General features: G+C 46.7%; 1 protein-coding gene across 3 annotated transcripts in view; it reads right to left on the minus strand.

Moving 5' to 3' along the window:
- FBXO41 (F-box protein 41) overlaps nucleotides 1-17,380 on the minus strand; it is a 785,122-nt gene that overhangs the window by 155,232 nt on the left and 612,510 nt on the right. For all 3 annotated transcript variants that reach the window (XM_069632312.1, XM_069632313.1, XM_069632311.1), the window contains exon 6: nucleotides 13,907-14,139. In XM_069632312.1, the coding sequence (XP_069488413.1) occupies nucleotides 13,907-14,139 (233 nt within the window). The remainder of the gene's footprint in view (nucleotides 1-13,906; nucleotides 14,140-17,380) is intronic.

The following is a 17,380-nucleotide window of genomic DNA, read 5'->3' on the forward strand; positions in this document are numbered from 1 at the left end:
AAGCAGGTTTCAGGCAGATCCTCATGACAGGGGCAAGAAAGTCAAGAGTGTTAGAGATAGCAAGGTTAAGATTGACAAGGACAGAGTCAGTCGGGAGTCTATAGTGGTGGTAGGATGCGATATAAAGGTGGAGGAAAAGGCTGCGACTGACACTCATTTCATTGGTCGGATGATGGCGAAGCAGGCTGGCACTGCTGGCTGTGGCTCAGTCAGGGGGCCGATAGGTCCCAGGTGGGAACAGAGGAGGAAGTGGTCAGACCAGGTGAGAGGGGTGGAGATAGGAAGATCAGAGGAAATGAAGGCATCAAGAGTATGTCTGGTAGAGTGGGTAGGGCCAGAAGCGAGAATATTGAGGGAAAGATAGGTCCAGAGATCACAGACGAGTGAGGAGGCAGAGACAGTGGAATCAAGGTGGATGTTGAAGTCTCCAAGGAGGAGGAGTTAATGGGTAGAAGTCAGGAGAGAGGAGGTGAAATCAGCCCATTCCGAGAGGAAGAGTGGGACTGGGCCGGGGTTCTCTAGTGAAAGAGCAGGAGAGACACCATGTTTGCAGACAAGGCTTTCAAAGGAGGAAAAGGCTGAGTGGGTATGATTGAAGCAGGGATCCTCTCGGGGATGATCAGGGCTACTCCACCACCAGATCAGTTGGGGCAAGGTTTAGAGAGGATCTTGTAGCCATCAGGAGTGAGGGAGTCAAAAGCAGTGACGGAGCTGTCATTGAACCACGTCTCAATGAGAGCAAGGTTGTCGTGATCAAAATCTTCAAGAAGGAGGCAGATGTCAGAAGAGTGTTTGATTGATAGAAGAACAAGCATTCTGAGTGGCCAAATCAAGCCAGTTACCACGTTTGAAAGTTTGCCAATGAGGGGTGAATGTGGGTGATATACCCATTGGAGGTAGTGAAGGAGGTACAGAGAGAGAGGAGGGGGAATGGCAGAAGGAGGTAGGACATTGATGAAACAGAAATAGATTTGAGGACCCTGGGCCATGACATTGCCATTGTGATGGACATTAATGATGCACCTAGACCTCCTAGGACCTCATACTCTTGCAATCCCTCAGCTTGACTCACATGGATCTCATCTCCGCAGACAAAGCCAGTTTCTGTACGCCTACCATTGCCGTTGCATTGAATAAGACTGCAGCTCTCTTCAAACATTGCATCAACATACTATGGACAAACCACCAGTCCATAGACAGGTTCTTCACAGAAAAAATAGAAAAGATCCGGTGTCCGATCAACAGATTCAAACATCCAAACCCAGCGTCCAGATAAGATTTTGAAGTGGGAGTAGTTTACTCTTTACTTTTTAAGTGTGGGAGAGAAATGATTTTTTAGAGCGCTCAAAATTAATTTCCATCTTTAGACAAGTACAAATATGTTTTAACTTTAAAACAGATATCCATTACGAATCAATACTTCTTTTCAGCTAGTGATTTATGTAAATGAAAATATGCATTTCCACCTTAAAATCTCTTTTCAGGTTAGGCAGTTAAAATGGTGGACCTTCTTTCCGTGGTGCTGTTGTGCTGGTCCGACTGATTCAAGCATATCTGTAGACCTTTTTTGTTGTTGAAGCTGGCCCAATATTGTTTCTCTATTTTTTGTTTGTGGTATTTCCTCTTTTTAGACCGTAAAAGTGGCAGGTATGCAACTGTAGGGATGACCACACACATGCCTCCATCCAGACGTTGACACAGGCTCCTACACATTATCAAGCCTCTCCTCTTGCAAGGTATTTAACCTGACACCTGAAAACTAGCCAGATTCTCCTACTGTTGAGGAAGCCCGCACACACCCCAGAAGACCTGGTCCCATCACTCCTCTCCCATTAATTACCAAGGTGTCACTGAGAAAATTGTCACACCTCACATACATAAAAGGATCTCAGAAAGAAACCTGCAAACCCATCAATCCAGCTGGCACCCCAGATATGACAGATACTTTCACCATCGAGGCCCTCAAAGACCATATCCCCATCTTGGACAAAGCAGACCCCTGCTTCTTTAGTCATCTCATCAACTCAGCCATCTAGGGCACTGTCAACCACAAAACCCTCATTCATATCTTGGCTTCCAACTAAGTGGCCCTTGGATGGTTCGCATCTTCTCTGGCGAGCCAACATCAGCTTCCTCAGATAGGCAGCAATGGATTCTTCGAACATCTTGGCAGCTGTATAGTCCCTTACTCTCCCTATTCATCCTCAATCCCTGCATGCAGGCAAGCATGACATGGATGACACAAGGATTTCCCAGCAGTTCAACTGCGTCAATGACATCCATCATCTGTAAACCAGCCTCCCCCTTCACACCTGCCTCAATGCTAAATGCCTGCCTGAAACTGAACCCCACCAAGGTCACATTTATTCTCCTTTGAAGTCTAAAGATGGCTTGGCGTGTTCACCCTCAATACCGATCCACTTGGATTATATAATTCGGGTATTTATGCAGTGTAGACCTAGCATCGAGAAGCAAATGAAGTGCTTTAACGTTTTAGTTTGAAGTGCACAATGAGGGAAGCATAGCTCCTAGGATCAGTACAAGGGAGAGGGGATTTAACAATGGGTGGATGGGTATTTTGGCAGAAAAAGATCTACAAGGAAATGTGGAGCGGGGGGGGGGGCAGGTAGCCCAGAATAAGGTTAGGAGGGGAGTGGAGGGCGTTAGGGAGGAGCCATTCCTTGTAGAGGGTGGTCTACAGAGCTTTAAGTGGGATGCAAAATAGAGGGGGAGCTCTCGTTAGGAGGTGAGGCCTAAGTATGGGTGTATTAGGCCATGCCCCTAACAAGAACCCCCCCTCGCCTAAGGGGGGGAGCTGGTGAAAGAAGGGGGGCTGGGGTGCACTGGCACTATTACCTTTGGTGCACCCAACCCCTCCTTTTAAGCAAAAGGAGGGCATGGGTGCACAAAAGGTGTGATACCTTGTCAACAATGTGAGTGTCTTCCTCACCTGAGTCTTCATTGCTAGAGAAACTATGCGACTCTTCCTGTGGTGGTGGCGTTTCTTTCTTTCTAGAGGATCGCCTGTCCTTGTAGACCAATTGAAGGTAAAAAGCCAGAAGGCGCCAACATATCCTTCAGTCTGAAGCAAGTTGTTTAAATAAACAGCGGCAGATATTCCTGCAAACAGCAATGTCCAGTCGGGAGATGGTAAAACCCTGGAGAACCTTCGCAGCCAAGACAAGTGGGTGCTGGAAGAGGTGAGCACAGGAGAGCAATGAAAACTGAAAAAAGGCAAACGACAGGGAGTTCTGCGCCCACCACCCCACCACTACAGAATAAATCATGTCTTCAGACCTGGATTTCAGTAGATTGAAAACAACGAAATACAAGAAGGAGAAAACAAGGAACCAAGTCTTTGCTTGCCATGCACCAGTACTCTGGCCAGAATCCTGAAGCATGGCAGGGTCCTTCATCCTACATTCCAGGAAAGGCTATGCAGCATCTATTCTTCAGAGACGATATCTCCTCTGCCCACTCTACGCAAGCTCTATCGTAACCTCTGCTTCCTTGCCCGGCACTCCCTTGCCTCACAGAAATCCCCATGCATACACGCAAATAGTCAAAGGCCTCATGCCCCACTCATGGTTTAGATCAGGGGTCTGCACCTGCAACCTTTGGCTTTCCAGATGTTTCAGACTACAACTCCCCTCATCCCTCGCCAGCGTAAGCTACGGTGAGGTACCATAGGAGTTGTAGTCCAACACTCCTGGCAAGCCACAGGTTCCTGACCTCTGCTTTATGGAAAGCCTTCCCAACAATCACCACGAGTAGGAATCCAGTCCACTGTCTGCTTAGCTGATCTTGTAACAAAGAGAGCTGAGTTGCAATCTCGGCTTAGGAACGAGACAAAGAAGAAGTGTGACTCTACCAATCACTTTATCCGCCTGTCAAATTGTCCATATGTGCAGTGGAGACAGAATCTGAAAAGATATTCCATTTATGTGCCCACTGTCACACTGTGCGTTCTGTTGTCTCAAAATCCCACACTGTACAGTTGTTTGCACAGCCTTCTTCAGGACGTTGGAAAAGGGGACCTGGCAAGACTCCAGGTCATTCAAAATAACACCGTGAGAGTGGTGGAGGGTCTTAAACGATCGGACCACGTCTCCACTGCCAGACAAAATCTCCATTGGCTCCCAGTGGAAAAGAGAGTGATCTTTTGGACTCTCTGTATTACACACCAATGCCTCCACAGAAACGTCCCTAGATATCTTGCTCAAAAACTTGACGGGCTGTCAGAGAGAAGGGTCAAACAACTCTAATCTTCTGCTCATCCCCAAGGCAAGACTGGCCATGTTTGCACAGAAGTCTTTGGCCCACACAGCCGCAAGGCTATGGAATGATCTTCCGCCTGACCCGAGGGCTTGTAGCAGCTGTCTGAGATTCAAACAGGTACTTAAGACACTCCTCTTCTGCTAGATACCTCTGCCCACACTTGCTCTGCCTTGTCGTCCTATTCTGTCTTTCGCTTATATGTGTGTCCTTGCGCTCTTATGCCTGCGGGCCTTGTCGATGCGTGTTACAAATAAAATAAATAAATAAATGTGTGTATATATATATATTAAATCTGTCTGGGGAGATAGCTCAACGAGCTGCACACACTTTCCCATCAAATGGAAAACATCTGCATAGTTATGGCTCCATTAAATCACTTTGCACCTCACCTTGTGTCTTGGTTTTAGGGTTCTAGAGGTTTACTTCAGCCACTCAGGTGTGGCTAGGCTTGATCATTTAAGGAGCACTTGCACCCAGTAATAATTACTATTGAGACTGGATATAGCATGTTCTGTCAGAGTGTACGATGCAACATTGCAAGCAGAGGTATCTCACGTTCCATTTTGTCTCCCTCTGCAGCCTGACTTTTGTGTCCTGATGAAGATGGTTCGCAAAAATATTTAACCATCGAAACCGGTCGACCTGACAGTTGTGGCTTCTCCACAACTCTGCAAGATATCTCCCTAACAAGGAGGAGGTATCCAGATACTAAAGACCGCAACCCAGTCATCAATGGGTTTTCAGCACCTCAAGTGCGAAATAAGCATTTCTTGGCTTAGTAAAAAACTATCAATGTGATGATCCACATCACCTTGTTTTTTTTTTTAACTCTCTTTTTAGCCAGACAATCACCCACATGAAATCGATCTTTAGCCATTTGGGTCAATAAAGGAAGGCACAGGAAATCCCAATGTCTTAAAAAATTCTTCATGCCAGCCAAAAGAAGCTCGAGACATCACAACGAGAGATTTTTTCCCTCTCGCAGCAATTTATGACTTAACGGGTGACTGCCTTTTTACAGAACATTCTTGAAACCCAGCGTCCTTTGGTTTGGACCCTTGGAATAAGATGATATAATAAAAAAATAAGCCAGGGCTTCTACACACTAGGCAGATAGCAATATTTCACAGTTATCACCACTTAACCACCAATTTATAAGCCACTGCAATCTGAGCGTGATCTGCAGGTCGCAGGTTCGAATCCCGGCAAGGCCAACTCAGCCTTTCATCCTTCCGAGGTCGATAAACGAGTACCAATTTCAGTTGGGTGATATTGTATGTAAATATGTGCTCTGTAAAGCGCTTTGGATTAAGCCGCTATATAAATAACACATCATTATCATTATAAAAATGAGATCAAATGTATGTCAGGCTAACAGGGCATGTGTGTCTGTTCTGCTGTCGACGTGTCACCATGGCTCATCTGTAGGTAGGAAAAATGGGCACTTGAAGGGGAAGGGAAGCTCTTGTAGAGGAGCAGTAGTATGCCTCTACAGGAAACCTTGCCCCCCACCTCCCATATGTTGGAGAACTGAGATCATGCTGCATTTGACCCCAGCAGTTGTGCCAATACTGCAGCGTGTGTTTGAGAGAAGATACCCATTGAGACAACCCTACCGAATGTATCCGGGAAGGGATGACAACTTGAGGGAGGAACTCCCTGAAGGAGTATGAGAAGGTGCAGAGAGAAGAAGCCAGTGACGTCAGAAAAGAGTATGTACAATGTCCCAAGATACTGGCTGAAGAAGATGTATAGATCCTGAAGAGACTAGTAATGAAGTAAAGAATCAAGTGAACGTTTATGTGAAAAAGGAGATTACACATGCACAAGGTGCTGCAGAAAATCAACCCTTCAATAATTGTACAGATGCTGAAACGCAAGTACACTAAGTTATCATAGTAGCTGGCTATACATATTGAATAGAATGCAGGTGAAGCCACCATTGTATAGAAGCTGGATATCGTTTTATTAATTTAGTAAACCAGGACCCATGAAAATGGAAGGTAATATTGTGTCGCAGCAAGAATAAGCAGAATCGTAGAGCTGCAAGACAAGGCTGTCTAGCCTGGAGTAAAGACTGAAGCATCCAAGGTCAACTATCTATTCTGGAAAGGAGCGAACGTGCGAAGAATAAATCATCCTTTGTTAAGGTGCAAAGAAAGAACACCAAGAGTGCCGAGTTTAATTTACTTCATTTAAAACCTGCAAAATTGACCAAATTGTGGTGTCCTGTCACGTGTGCCAAGGATGACAATACATTTTGGACTTGGAGTCCCAGAACACGATAGTGAGTGCTCTCACTCCCATGTATTCTAAAGACAATGACACTTTTGCAAGGCCAAGTTCAAAGACAATATTCATGGCAGAAGGCATGGGGGATGAGAGATGCTGCGCTAATTGGGTGGGGAGGTAGTGTCATGCCTCATCTCATCTCACCTGGGTCTGGGCCTACGTGCTGCTAAGTGAACCGAATGTTCCAGACCTGGCACAAGCATGCCAACCAATTGTAGTGGTCCATATAACGAAGGACCTTATAGTTTGAAAACCAATGTGAAACCGTGTATTTAATGGTTCTGAAGATGACATGTTTTAGAGGTAGGCATATGTTGTCCACCTGATAGTGGGCAGCCAATCACAATCCTAGTTCCTATAGAAAATCTACTTTGATGTTCCCCTTAAGCCAATCCCGACCCTTAGTAGGTTTTTCATTATTGTCATGTAGTATGAAGTCACCCCTGACGTATTTCTGATATAAAAGCTATGATTTGTGTGAAGATCGCTGACAGAACCTGAGCGTACGTCCGTTGATATTCATGGTAAACTCCCAGTTAATAAAACAGTACTTTGCCATCTTCCTTAGTTGGTTCGGTTATTTGGACTCAGAATTATTCTGTGTGAACCCATCCATTACATATACACATTCCTAAAGGGCACTCCGCTCACTTGTGTAGACAAAGCTCTGGTTTACCCACAGGGTGCTCTTCCTGGTGACATCTTTGGGCTAATGCAGATTCTGATATAACATTTTATTTTAAATCACAGGGCGGGCAGGGGGGGCGGCAGGGATGAAGAGAAATAGAAAACCTCCAACTAGGACTTGTGTCATTCGGATCGCGTAAGTGCAGTAACAAGAAGTGCAGGGGTGTGGGGAGGGGGGGAAGTGCCGGTCAAAGCAGAATGCGCTAATGCTAAGGAGGGAAATTAAGTGCTGGTCGAAGTGGTGAGCGTGCAATTGCTGGGGGTGCAGGGGGGTAAGAGGGCCCATGGGCTAGGTGAGTGCTAAGGGGAAGCCGTGTGCATAAGTGCCAGGGGAATGCAGAGAGGGCAGGGAAAGAAGGTCCACGTGCTAAGTGCGAGGATGGGCCTGGATGGGCTCAGTAGGGCTGCAGGCCCAGATAGGCTAGTGCAGGGGGAGGGAGCCAGGAAGGTTGGGGAGTGGGTTTCAGGGGAGACCAAGTGCTGGGGTAGACTGATAGAGGAGGGCCTGGTGCCCTGTAAGAATCAGAAGGAACCAGGCAGCCAGTCAAAGAGAGGCAAAGTGGGACATTAGTAGGGGGGGAGAGGGAAAGAGGAAGAGAAAAGGAGGTTCTTGAGAAGCTTCCAGAATTTAAGGAGATCCCACTCAAGTCTGACAGGGGTAGGGAGGCCATTCCAGAGTGAGGCACTTGAGGAAGAGAGCGATCTACCCATCACTCTCTGCTTGGAAAAGCGTCTGATCTGTAGAGATTTGGAGCTAGAAGACCAAAGGGCTCTAGCAGGGAGGTACTTAGAGAGAGAGAGTTGTACCTAGCGGGGTCCCAGGCCCCAGGAAGCCTTGTGGATGATGCAGAGGGTCTTGAACTTGATCCTCTCAGCAACTAGGAGCCAGTGGAGAGATTTTAGGGTTGGAGAGATGAGGTCCCTGGGCTTTAGGACAAGGATAAGACTTGCAGTCCAATTCTGGTTTAGTTGAAGGGGGCCAAAAGAGGATTTAGTAAGATTGAGGAAGAGGCTGTTGCAATAGTCTATCCTAGAGAGGACCAGAGTTCTGGAGACATTGAGTTTCTGGGGGAAGGTGAGGAAAGGGAGAATGCCTCTTTGGAGGTGCAGCTGGAAGTGGGCCTTTTTTGCAAGGTTGGTGATGTGAGGAGAGAAGGAGAGAGAGGAGTCGAAGATGGCACCATTCCTGTGCAATGATTTCTACCACCTCAGAGAAAGTGTTTTTGGCACCCACTCCTTTGCTAGATTTCATATTTATCGGGTAAGTCTAAACCATGGGCAGCTGCTGGCATGGTCCCCACTCCCAGTGCCCCATGACTATTTCAACTGAAAAGCTTGAGAGGCCATGATGCTGTCCATGTTATGACGGCCTTGGTTGCTCTTGGAATAGGGGTGGAGGGCTGCCTGGTATTGCCTTCTGTAGAAATTGCACCACCAGTAATTCATGCCACCAAGATTATTTTGATTTTGTTAGAAGATGTTAAGAGGCTGGTTCATGGACTCTTTTGCGGGGTGAATAGGGACTTTGCATGTCTTTGCAGGACTTTTCCGGACACTGTGAGATCCTTGCGCCGGTTTGGCACATCTCTGCGTGCAGTCGAGCGCGTTGTGTGAGTCTCCACGCAGAGTGTGGGTTAGGCCGAACAAGCAGAATGAGGAAGAACAAGGGAAACTGTGGGTGTGTCAAGGGACAGGCCATGCAATAAAATCACATGCAAAAACAAGCATATTCATAGCTCTGACTGCGCTATGTCACGTCAGGGAATTTAGCATGCAAAGGTTGCGATCCCACCGCCACATGAAGGCATGCGTAAAGTCCCAATTGCATAGGAATCACTGTGCAAGGGTAAAATCCGATCAGGAATTCAGGGTTGCGTGTGTGCAGTGTAGCGGGGTGCAGCCACAGTTTATGGGGGTTTGCATGCAGATGTAACTGGGGACTGACTACAGTTGTGAGAAATGGTAGCCATATTGAGGGGGTGTCAATAGTTACGTGGGACCCCACGCAGTGCCGCCAGGGTGCTGCCTTGGCTTTTGGGGGTTTGCACGCAGTATTGTCGGGATGCATTACTTCGTGAACAGGGGGGATGCATAGGTTGGTATACGTGGCTAGACCTGCTCTGCGTGGGGGCGTGTTGTGGGCACCCCGGCCACTACTTGCGCATAGGGTTACTTTGTGGACAATATTCCATGAATATGCAGAGTGCGCAAAGAAACATCTGCGCGCAGGGACGCACAAAGTCCTGCTCTGGGCAGGGACTTTGCTGGATCAATGCACACATTTCCATGAGTAAGGCCCTTAGTCTATTCTCTTTTTTCTCACTCTCCCATGAAAACAGCTTTGCAGGCACATGGCTGCTCTGTTGCTAAGGATGCCAGCAGGCATCAATGCCATGGCTGCACAGACTCCTACCGCCTCTGCTTATTGCACTCAGTCTAGTAGTCCCTGCCCCCTTAGAGCTCCTTACACCCTCGCAGTCCCTTGCTGATTTGTGCGCTAGCAATTCTGATCATTTGTGGTGGCAAAAGATATGCAGGAAACCTCATTTGTGTATGTATTGACATCAGAGTGACATCACAGAAAAAGGCGTCACAGAGAATGGCATGAGTCTTTGATGCTCGAGGTGATCATGGGAAGTTACAATAAAAGAAGTTACCAATAGTAAAACTAGAGGCACAGCAACTTTTGGATCCTCAATATATGAATAGCCACTGTGATGATTATTATTATTATTATTATTAATATATTATTATTGTTATATATGGAACAATATCATGAGTGAGGCTTTTTTTGAGTAGCGGGCAAAGTGTACTAAATCACTTCTAGGTGTAAGGAGCAGTGAGATAAAATGATTTGTCCAGGATCACACAACTTAATTAAATTGGGAAGTGTGGGTTTGTAACTAGGCTGAAAATCCGGCGCTTGACCATATGTCTTCCCAGCTATAGCTGGTATAAATATGTGTTTGACTGTCAACAATGCTCTGTTTGATAAAGATGACTTGAAAAGCACATATATCATAATGAGCAAAACTGGCAAATATATAAATTATTGTAAGCAAAAAGGGTATTATTATTGCATTATTTTCCCTACCTTGAATGAAAGTATACAAATACCAGCATGTAATTCAGTGTGTCAGGTTAATAAATGACCTCTAGGTTTTGTAAAAGCACTTTCAAGATTTAAAGGTGGCCCTCACCAGGAGTTGGGCAGTAAATGCGCTGCGATACCGGCCAACGTTATTAGCGTTACCGCAACTCAGTCCGGCGCAATGTGCACCAGATCCCGAGTTGTACTATAGCCGTAATTCCCAATTTGTTAAGAGTCCTTAGGACTCTACGGTGTTTTTTGGCGCTATTGCCGCCGGCAGTAATAGCCCCCTAAATGGGCGGAAAGCTGGAGGTAAATCTCCAGCTTTATATCCAAACTCGGGATTGGGCGGAGCGGTAATGCGGCTGTAATACAGTTACCGCTGGGTTTTTTTGCGGCTCCGCCCAACCCGTCATGAGGCCCGAAGCAACAAAAGATAATGGGCATCATTCAAAGTTTGGCGGTGTGGTAAAAAAGTGGCGTTAAATCTATAACTGCCACTTTTTTGGTAGTAATGGAATTACTGCAACTTTTACTACATTGCCAAAATATGAGGTTGGCCTTCAAGTGGAGGGTTTACCTCCAGCAGGATGCTGGGAAAAAATCCTCCACATAATTGCCAATAAAATGGGCCTGATTACGAGATTATCAGTGCAGGAAAAAAGTGGAGGTAATTCCGTTACCTCCATTTCTTCTGCCCGCAAAATTACATGTTTTGGCGCAATTACCACCAGTGGAATTACCACTCATAATTCCACAGGTTTTTTGAGGAAAAGTGGAGGATGTACCTCCAGCATGATGCTAGAGGTGAATCCTGCACTGTTCTGCAAGAACTTTTACATTAGCCCAGGGCATTACCTGCCTCGGAAATGACCCATCCCAGAGAGGTTTATTGCAATTAGTAGCGCGGCACATTGTACCAGGATACTAATAGTGGACTTTTTAAGATGAGAAACAGCATGTTTGCCATTTCTCAACTTGAAAAAAAAAACGATAAAACTAGATGGTCGCCATGGATTAGGAAGAACGGAACTACTAGTAGTCCCTTCTTCCTTTCCATGGTGGCCATTGACTCAACAAAACTGGGCCTGTGTTCCCGTTACCAGCGAGGGACAAAGAAGTGCACGGTAATTGGGGAGGCGTGAAGGTGGGTGAGGGATTTGGAAATTGGGGTTGGAGTGGGGAGAAGAGAGAAAAGGGGCACATGAGGGCTTTCTTACCCAATTCCCGTTGGGGAAGAAGGTGGCCTCCCGCTTCCGAGAGTCTCCGAGCTGTGGTCTTACCATTTGGTAAAGCCCCTGTTATGAGCCTTCTGTTTGCCCGGGAGGCTGCTACACTCCCTTGCCAGGGTACTAATGTCCAATAGGGTTACGTGCCATTTTTCATTGATTGACAAACTCATGCTTCATATATGATTTGAATGAAAATGTGACATTCCACAAAAACAAACGTGTTTTGGTGTGGTTACTAAGTACAGATGAAAATAGTAAAACGTTTTTTTTCTGGAAGTCATTTTAGTTTCTTGAAAAAAGGCACATATTTGGTCCGCTAACTGGTGCTCTGCGTTGGCGCTCACTAAAGAATGACCCGATTACAGTTCTTTTTAGCAAACATTAAAACATAAGGGGCCTCAGGCTGCCTCCAAACTCGGGTCCGGGTTCCCTGAATGGAGAAATACCGGGCCATTCTGACCTTGGAGGGCCTGGTATTTCCCCATTCAGGGAACCCGGACCCGGACCATCCCCATTCCCATTTGAGCCCCCATAGGGCTCAATGGGAATGAGGTGCATGCTAACAACGTGCTCGTCATTAACAGGCTGGACCGCTCGTGTGACCCTCTAAAGACGTCTGGTAAAACCAGGCGTCCAGAGCAGGTCCCGCGAGCGGACCTTGTAATAGGGCGGTAAGGGGTAACAGCTCCGGCACCTTTACCGGCACCAATAACCCCTTTACCGCCCACCTCGTAATGAGGCCCTAGGTCTTGCTAAAAATAATGGACACTCATCTGAATCGCCGCTAGTAAACAGATTCCCTTTTAAGTGCTAAGTCGTAGGTTTTTTGCAAGGTCCCAGTGGAACCTGCTGTGCAGTGTCTGGTTGGCAGCAGGGGTGGTGGGGTAAGAGAAGTAGTCTCAAGGGCCTCACATGGTGCATGAAAATGATAGGATGGCCTTGTGGGGCTAGCAGTAAAAAAGAGCTCCTGCATAGAAGCAGAACAGCCCTTCTAGAAAACAGACTTTGCTAGCGTTCAAGTAAAATAATAAAAAAAAATAATAATAATTTAGCATTTATATAGCGCTACGAACCCTCAGGTATCGGAGTGCTGCTTATTATTACCCACGGTGTGTGGTGCTCAATTTCTGGACGCTGAAGACCTTCTTAATAAGACACCGAATGTGACAAAGGAGAGGGACTGTAACAAACAAGAACTGATAATGAAGAATGACTGTGATGAAAGAGAAGGACAGTGATGAAGGACTGTGACAAAGGAGAAAGACTATTATGAAGGAGAAGGACTTTAAAGAAGGCGGAGGACTAAGATCAACAAGGAGGACTATGCCAAAGGAGAAAGACTACGATCAAAGGTTGTGAGACAGAAGAAGGACTGTAACAAAGGGCTGTGGGGGAAAGGAGAAGGAATGTGATGAATGCAAAGGAGGTGACTGTGATGAAGGAGGCCACGAGGACTGACGCATGCACAATGACGACGGAGAAGGACTATAATGAAAAGAACTGTGGAGAAGGACTGTAATGAAGGAGAAGGATTATTAGAAAGGAGTACTGTGACGAAGCAGGAAAGACTGTGACGAAGGACTGCAAACGCAAGGTGAAGGGCTGGAAAGATGGACTGATGAATGAGAAGCACAGTAGGGAGAACAATAGTGATGGAGGAGGGTTGTGATGAAGGAGAAGCACAATAAGGAGGAGAACTGTGACGAGAAGTATTGTGATGAAGGAGAAGGACTGTGGTGTATGTAGCACTGAGTTGGGGAAGGGCTTTGACTAATGAGGAACACTATGATGAAGGAGAAGGCCAACGACGTAGGAGAAGGCAGGGCAGTGATGAAGGATGACTGTGATAAATGCTTGACGAAGGAGACGTACTGTGAAGAAGGAGGACTGTGACAAATCACTGTGATAAAGGAGGACTGTGATGAAAGAGAAGAACTATGATAAAGAAAAACTGAGAAGAAGGAGAAGGAAGGGCTCTGATGAAGGAGAAGGACAGTGACAAAGGACTGATGTAGAACTGTGATGAAGGAGAAGGACTGATTCTCAACACCCTTTCTCTTCGATGTAGCAATTCTTTGGCCACAGGTGGTGCTTACATGTGACGAAACCAAAAATAGCATTATAGGTTGCACACACTAATCCTAGATGCATGCAAACCAGGAAGAAAGAAGATAAGATGAATAACAATGTATCATTTCACCAATTCAAAATCCCATATACATATTGGCCAACTTTCAGCCAAAACCTAGAACCACAAGGAGCGCAAAGGTGGCTCCTAGTACATGTGTGCAGCACTTAACAATATGCTGCTAATGCCCCAGAGTACCTTGGAGGATACCCTTGCGTTCTCCAGTAGCACCCTCGTCCAGACAGCCGGATGGCGCGCAACGAACTTCCAATCTTTGCAGACCTCCGCAGCTCGAAGTAGCGTCTTGGTGTCGAGGTAGGTGAAAATGCAGAAGAGGGCCGCTCTCATCTTCAGGATCTCTGGGCTGATCACCTCGTTTGATCGCGATGGGCTGCCTCGCTCCGGCCGCATGGCCTTCCCTTCGGATCTGGCTGTGGACAAACACAGAGTATTAAATCAGGTGAGTTAGTTCTGTGCATCCGGACCTTGCATAGCCCTGGGTATGAAACTCAAGAAATAATTATTTAAAATGCAAGGATTGCTCCGCATGCATCTATACACACACAAGAGTGAAGGCTTGAAAAACATTGTATCAATCATGCAGAGTATTGATGGCGCTGGAAAGCCTTCCACTGCCTTTTCAGACTGCTGTAGCATTGCATTGGGGAACAACCATATGCAAATCAGACTTGGTCTCATCTCAAAATTCATTGGTCTAGAACAAAGATGTGCAAAGTCAAAAGATGTCTCTGTATTTTCACTTACTTTGAGTTCGATATGGAACAACCAGAATTGGTGTTTTGAGTATATGGTGTACGGTTAATTGGGTCTTCCATTTAATTGAGACAAAACATTAAAAATTACATTTTGCATACTGCTTGTATGTCCAGAAGAAGGTCTGGGTATACACATTTTTGATGAAGAACAGAAACATGTTTGCTTTAATAGCTGCTGAAAAAGCTCTGAATAATGTTCCACGTTCAGCGTGGTGTTGCAAGTTGTTGCCTGTGGCTTCAGACCTCCTATACCGACTGCTCCCTCACGCTATCTTCTCCTGACTTGCATTACCAGATAACGTGCACAATTTGGACTCAGGAAAAGAACACACATACACTCCTTTGAAAATCTAAAAAAGCCAACACCCTAAAATTCCGTCTCACCTATAAATCAATCATTCAATAGGGTACTTGTATAGCACATAAACCTTCACCGTACGCATCACGGAGCTCAACATCCTCCCCTCCGACCTGGACTGGATCATTTGGAAAATTATTGACTCCCACCGCTGCTCCCACCCCACCACCTTGACCCACCAACTGCCAAGGACTGAACTTGCTGAGAACTCCCCTACTACTGTGCAGTGACACTTCAACCCGCTGGCTGTGCCAAATATCGGCGCTCCAAGATCCTAACCTCCAGAATGCCCCCGTACACTCTTCAAACAATCTAATGGCTTCTTAACCCCTTACGTGCCAAGGATCAGTATGCTTGTCCTTTTTGCATAGACTTGCAAAATAGACTGGCAGTTAATATGATGAAACCACTTTATCCACATCTGCTTCAGTAGCTGACTGGTTGTTTAAAAGGTCACTTAATTCAATCTACCTATTCCGTTTCTAAACCACAAGCTCTCAATGGCCTGTATTTAGAAGGCTCTCTTTCCACATCGACGCCATCATCCTCTGGAACCACTTCCAGTTACTTTTCCAGAGCCTCCATTCCACCGAGATGCCCTCTATGCCCTCTATTCTTCTTCAGTCTGACCCACGACCAGGGGTAGAAGTGTACCGAAGAAAGTCGTGGAACTGTGGCCTCGGCAGGGGAAAGGGCAGGCGGAAGCATAGTGAAACATGTGATACGGTGTTGCGGCCGGGGCATAAGTGACCAGTAACAAAGGCTCCTATTACAACTTTGCACTTGCACATGGACATGAATGGCCAAATGCTCTGTATAGAATGGTGACTATGGGCGTAAAAAGTAGAGGAATGGTCAACAGAAAAAGAATAGAAGTAGTAGAACACTGATCCCGTCCGTTCCCGCTCACTTTGATCACTGCCCACGACAGTCCAATTACCGCCACTCTAATCCGCTTTCAAACTCTCCAATGTCTCAATACATTGGACCGGTAGCCAGTACTCCACCATACCCCCATTTGGTTCTGCCAAAGTACTCGATGGGTTTGTGGCCATTACCTGGCAGGTTTCTCTTAGCTCATGGCATTGTGCCCCTTTAGATTCACTACTCCCACAGGGCTCCAGGCTAGATCCTCCCTCCTTTCATGAAACCACTGTGCTGGGCAACATCCCATCCTTTGGGTGTTTTATATCCCTCTATGCTGCTGACATAGAAATCTTATTGACTGACTACAGTCTCGACGTTCATCAAAAACACCCAGCAGCGTATTACAACATGTCAATGCCATCCACCATTGGATGGCTGGAGCTGTATCGTGCATAATATGGGAAAAATCAAGATGATATACTTCCTCTCCTTGACACCACTTTTCCAATCCCCATTATCTTCTTGCCCAATCTGCCAGACACCTTGCTATTCTCTCTTACAGTCACACATGCAGTGACTCTTCTAGTACCACAATGGTCATGGTGACCGGTGAGGGCCATCTCAACACAATGGCCATGGTGACCGGTGAGGGCCATCTCAACACAATGGCCATGGTGACCGGTGAGGGCCATCTCAACACAATGGCCATGGTGACCGGTGAGGGCCATCTCAACACAATGGCCATGGTGACCGGTGAGGGCCATCTCAACACAATGGTCATGGTGACCGGTGAGGGCCATCTCAACACAATGGCCATGGTGACCGGTGTGGACCATCTCAACACAATGGTCATGGTGACCGGTGAGGGCCATCTCAACACAATGGCCATGGTGACCGGTGAGGGCCATCTCAACACAATGGCCATGGTGACCGGTGAGGGCCATCTCAACACAATGGCCATGGTGACCGGTGAGGGCCATCTCAACACAATGGCCATGGTGACCGGTGTGGACCATCTCAACACAATGGTCATGGTGACCGGTGAGGGCCATCTCAACACAATGGCCATGGTGACCGGTGAGGGCCATCTCAACACAATGGCCATGGTGACCGGTGAGGGCCATCTCAACACAATGGCCATGGTGACCGGTGAGGGCCATCTCAACACAATGGTCATGGTGACCGGTGAGGGCCATCTCAACACAATGGCCATGGTGACCGGTGAGGGCCATCTCAACACAATGGTCATGCTGACCGGTGAGGGCCATCTCAACACAATGGCCATGGTGACCGGTGAGGGCCATCTCAACACAATGGTCATGCTGACCGGTGAGGGCCATCTCAACACAATGGTCATGGTGACCGGTGAGGGCCATCTCAACACAATGGCCATGGTGACCGGTGTGGACCATCTCAACACAACCTCGAGAGGGTAGCAGGTTCGATCCCCGTGTCCGCCCTTAGAAACCTCTAGGTATTAAGCACGTTATAACCTATCAGGAATTTATATTATATATTAACTGACTTATTCATGGAATTATTTGTGTGAAAAACACAGATTTGCGTGCCTTTCTGGCCGGAATTCCCCAGACTTCAAACAGCGATTTTCGGGCAGAAAGGCGCACAAATCAGCATTTTTCACGCAAATAATTCCATGAATCAGGCTGTTAA

This window comes from Ambystoma mexicanum, chromosome 6q (assembly GCF_040938575.1).
Source record: "Ambystoma mexicanum isolate Mex_15411 chromosome 6q, UKY_AmexF1_1, whole genome shotgun sequence".
NCBI lineage: Eukaryota > Metazoa > Chordata > Amphibia > Caudata > Ambystomatidae > Ambystoma > Ambystoma mexicanum.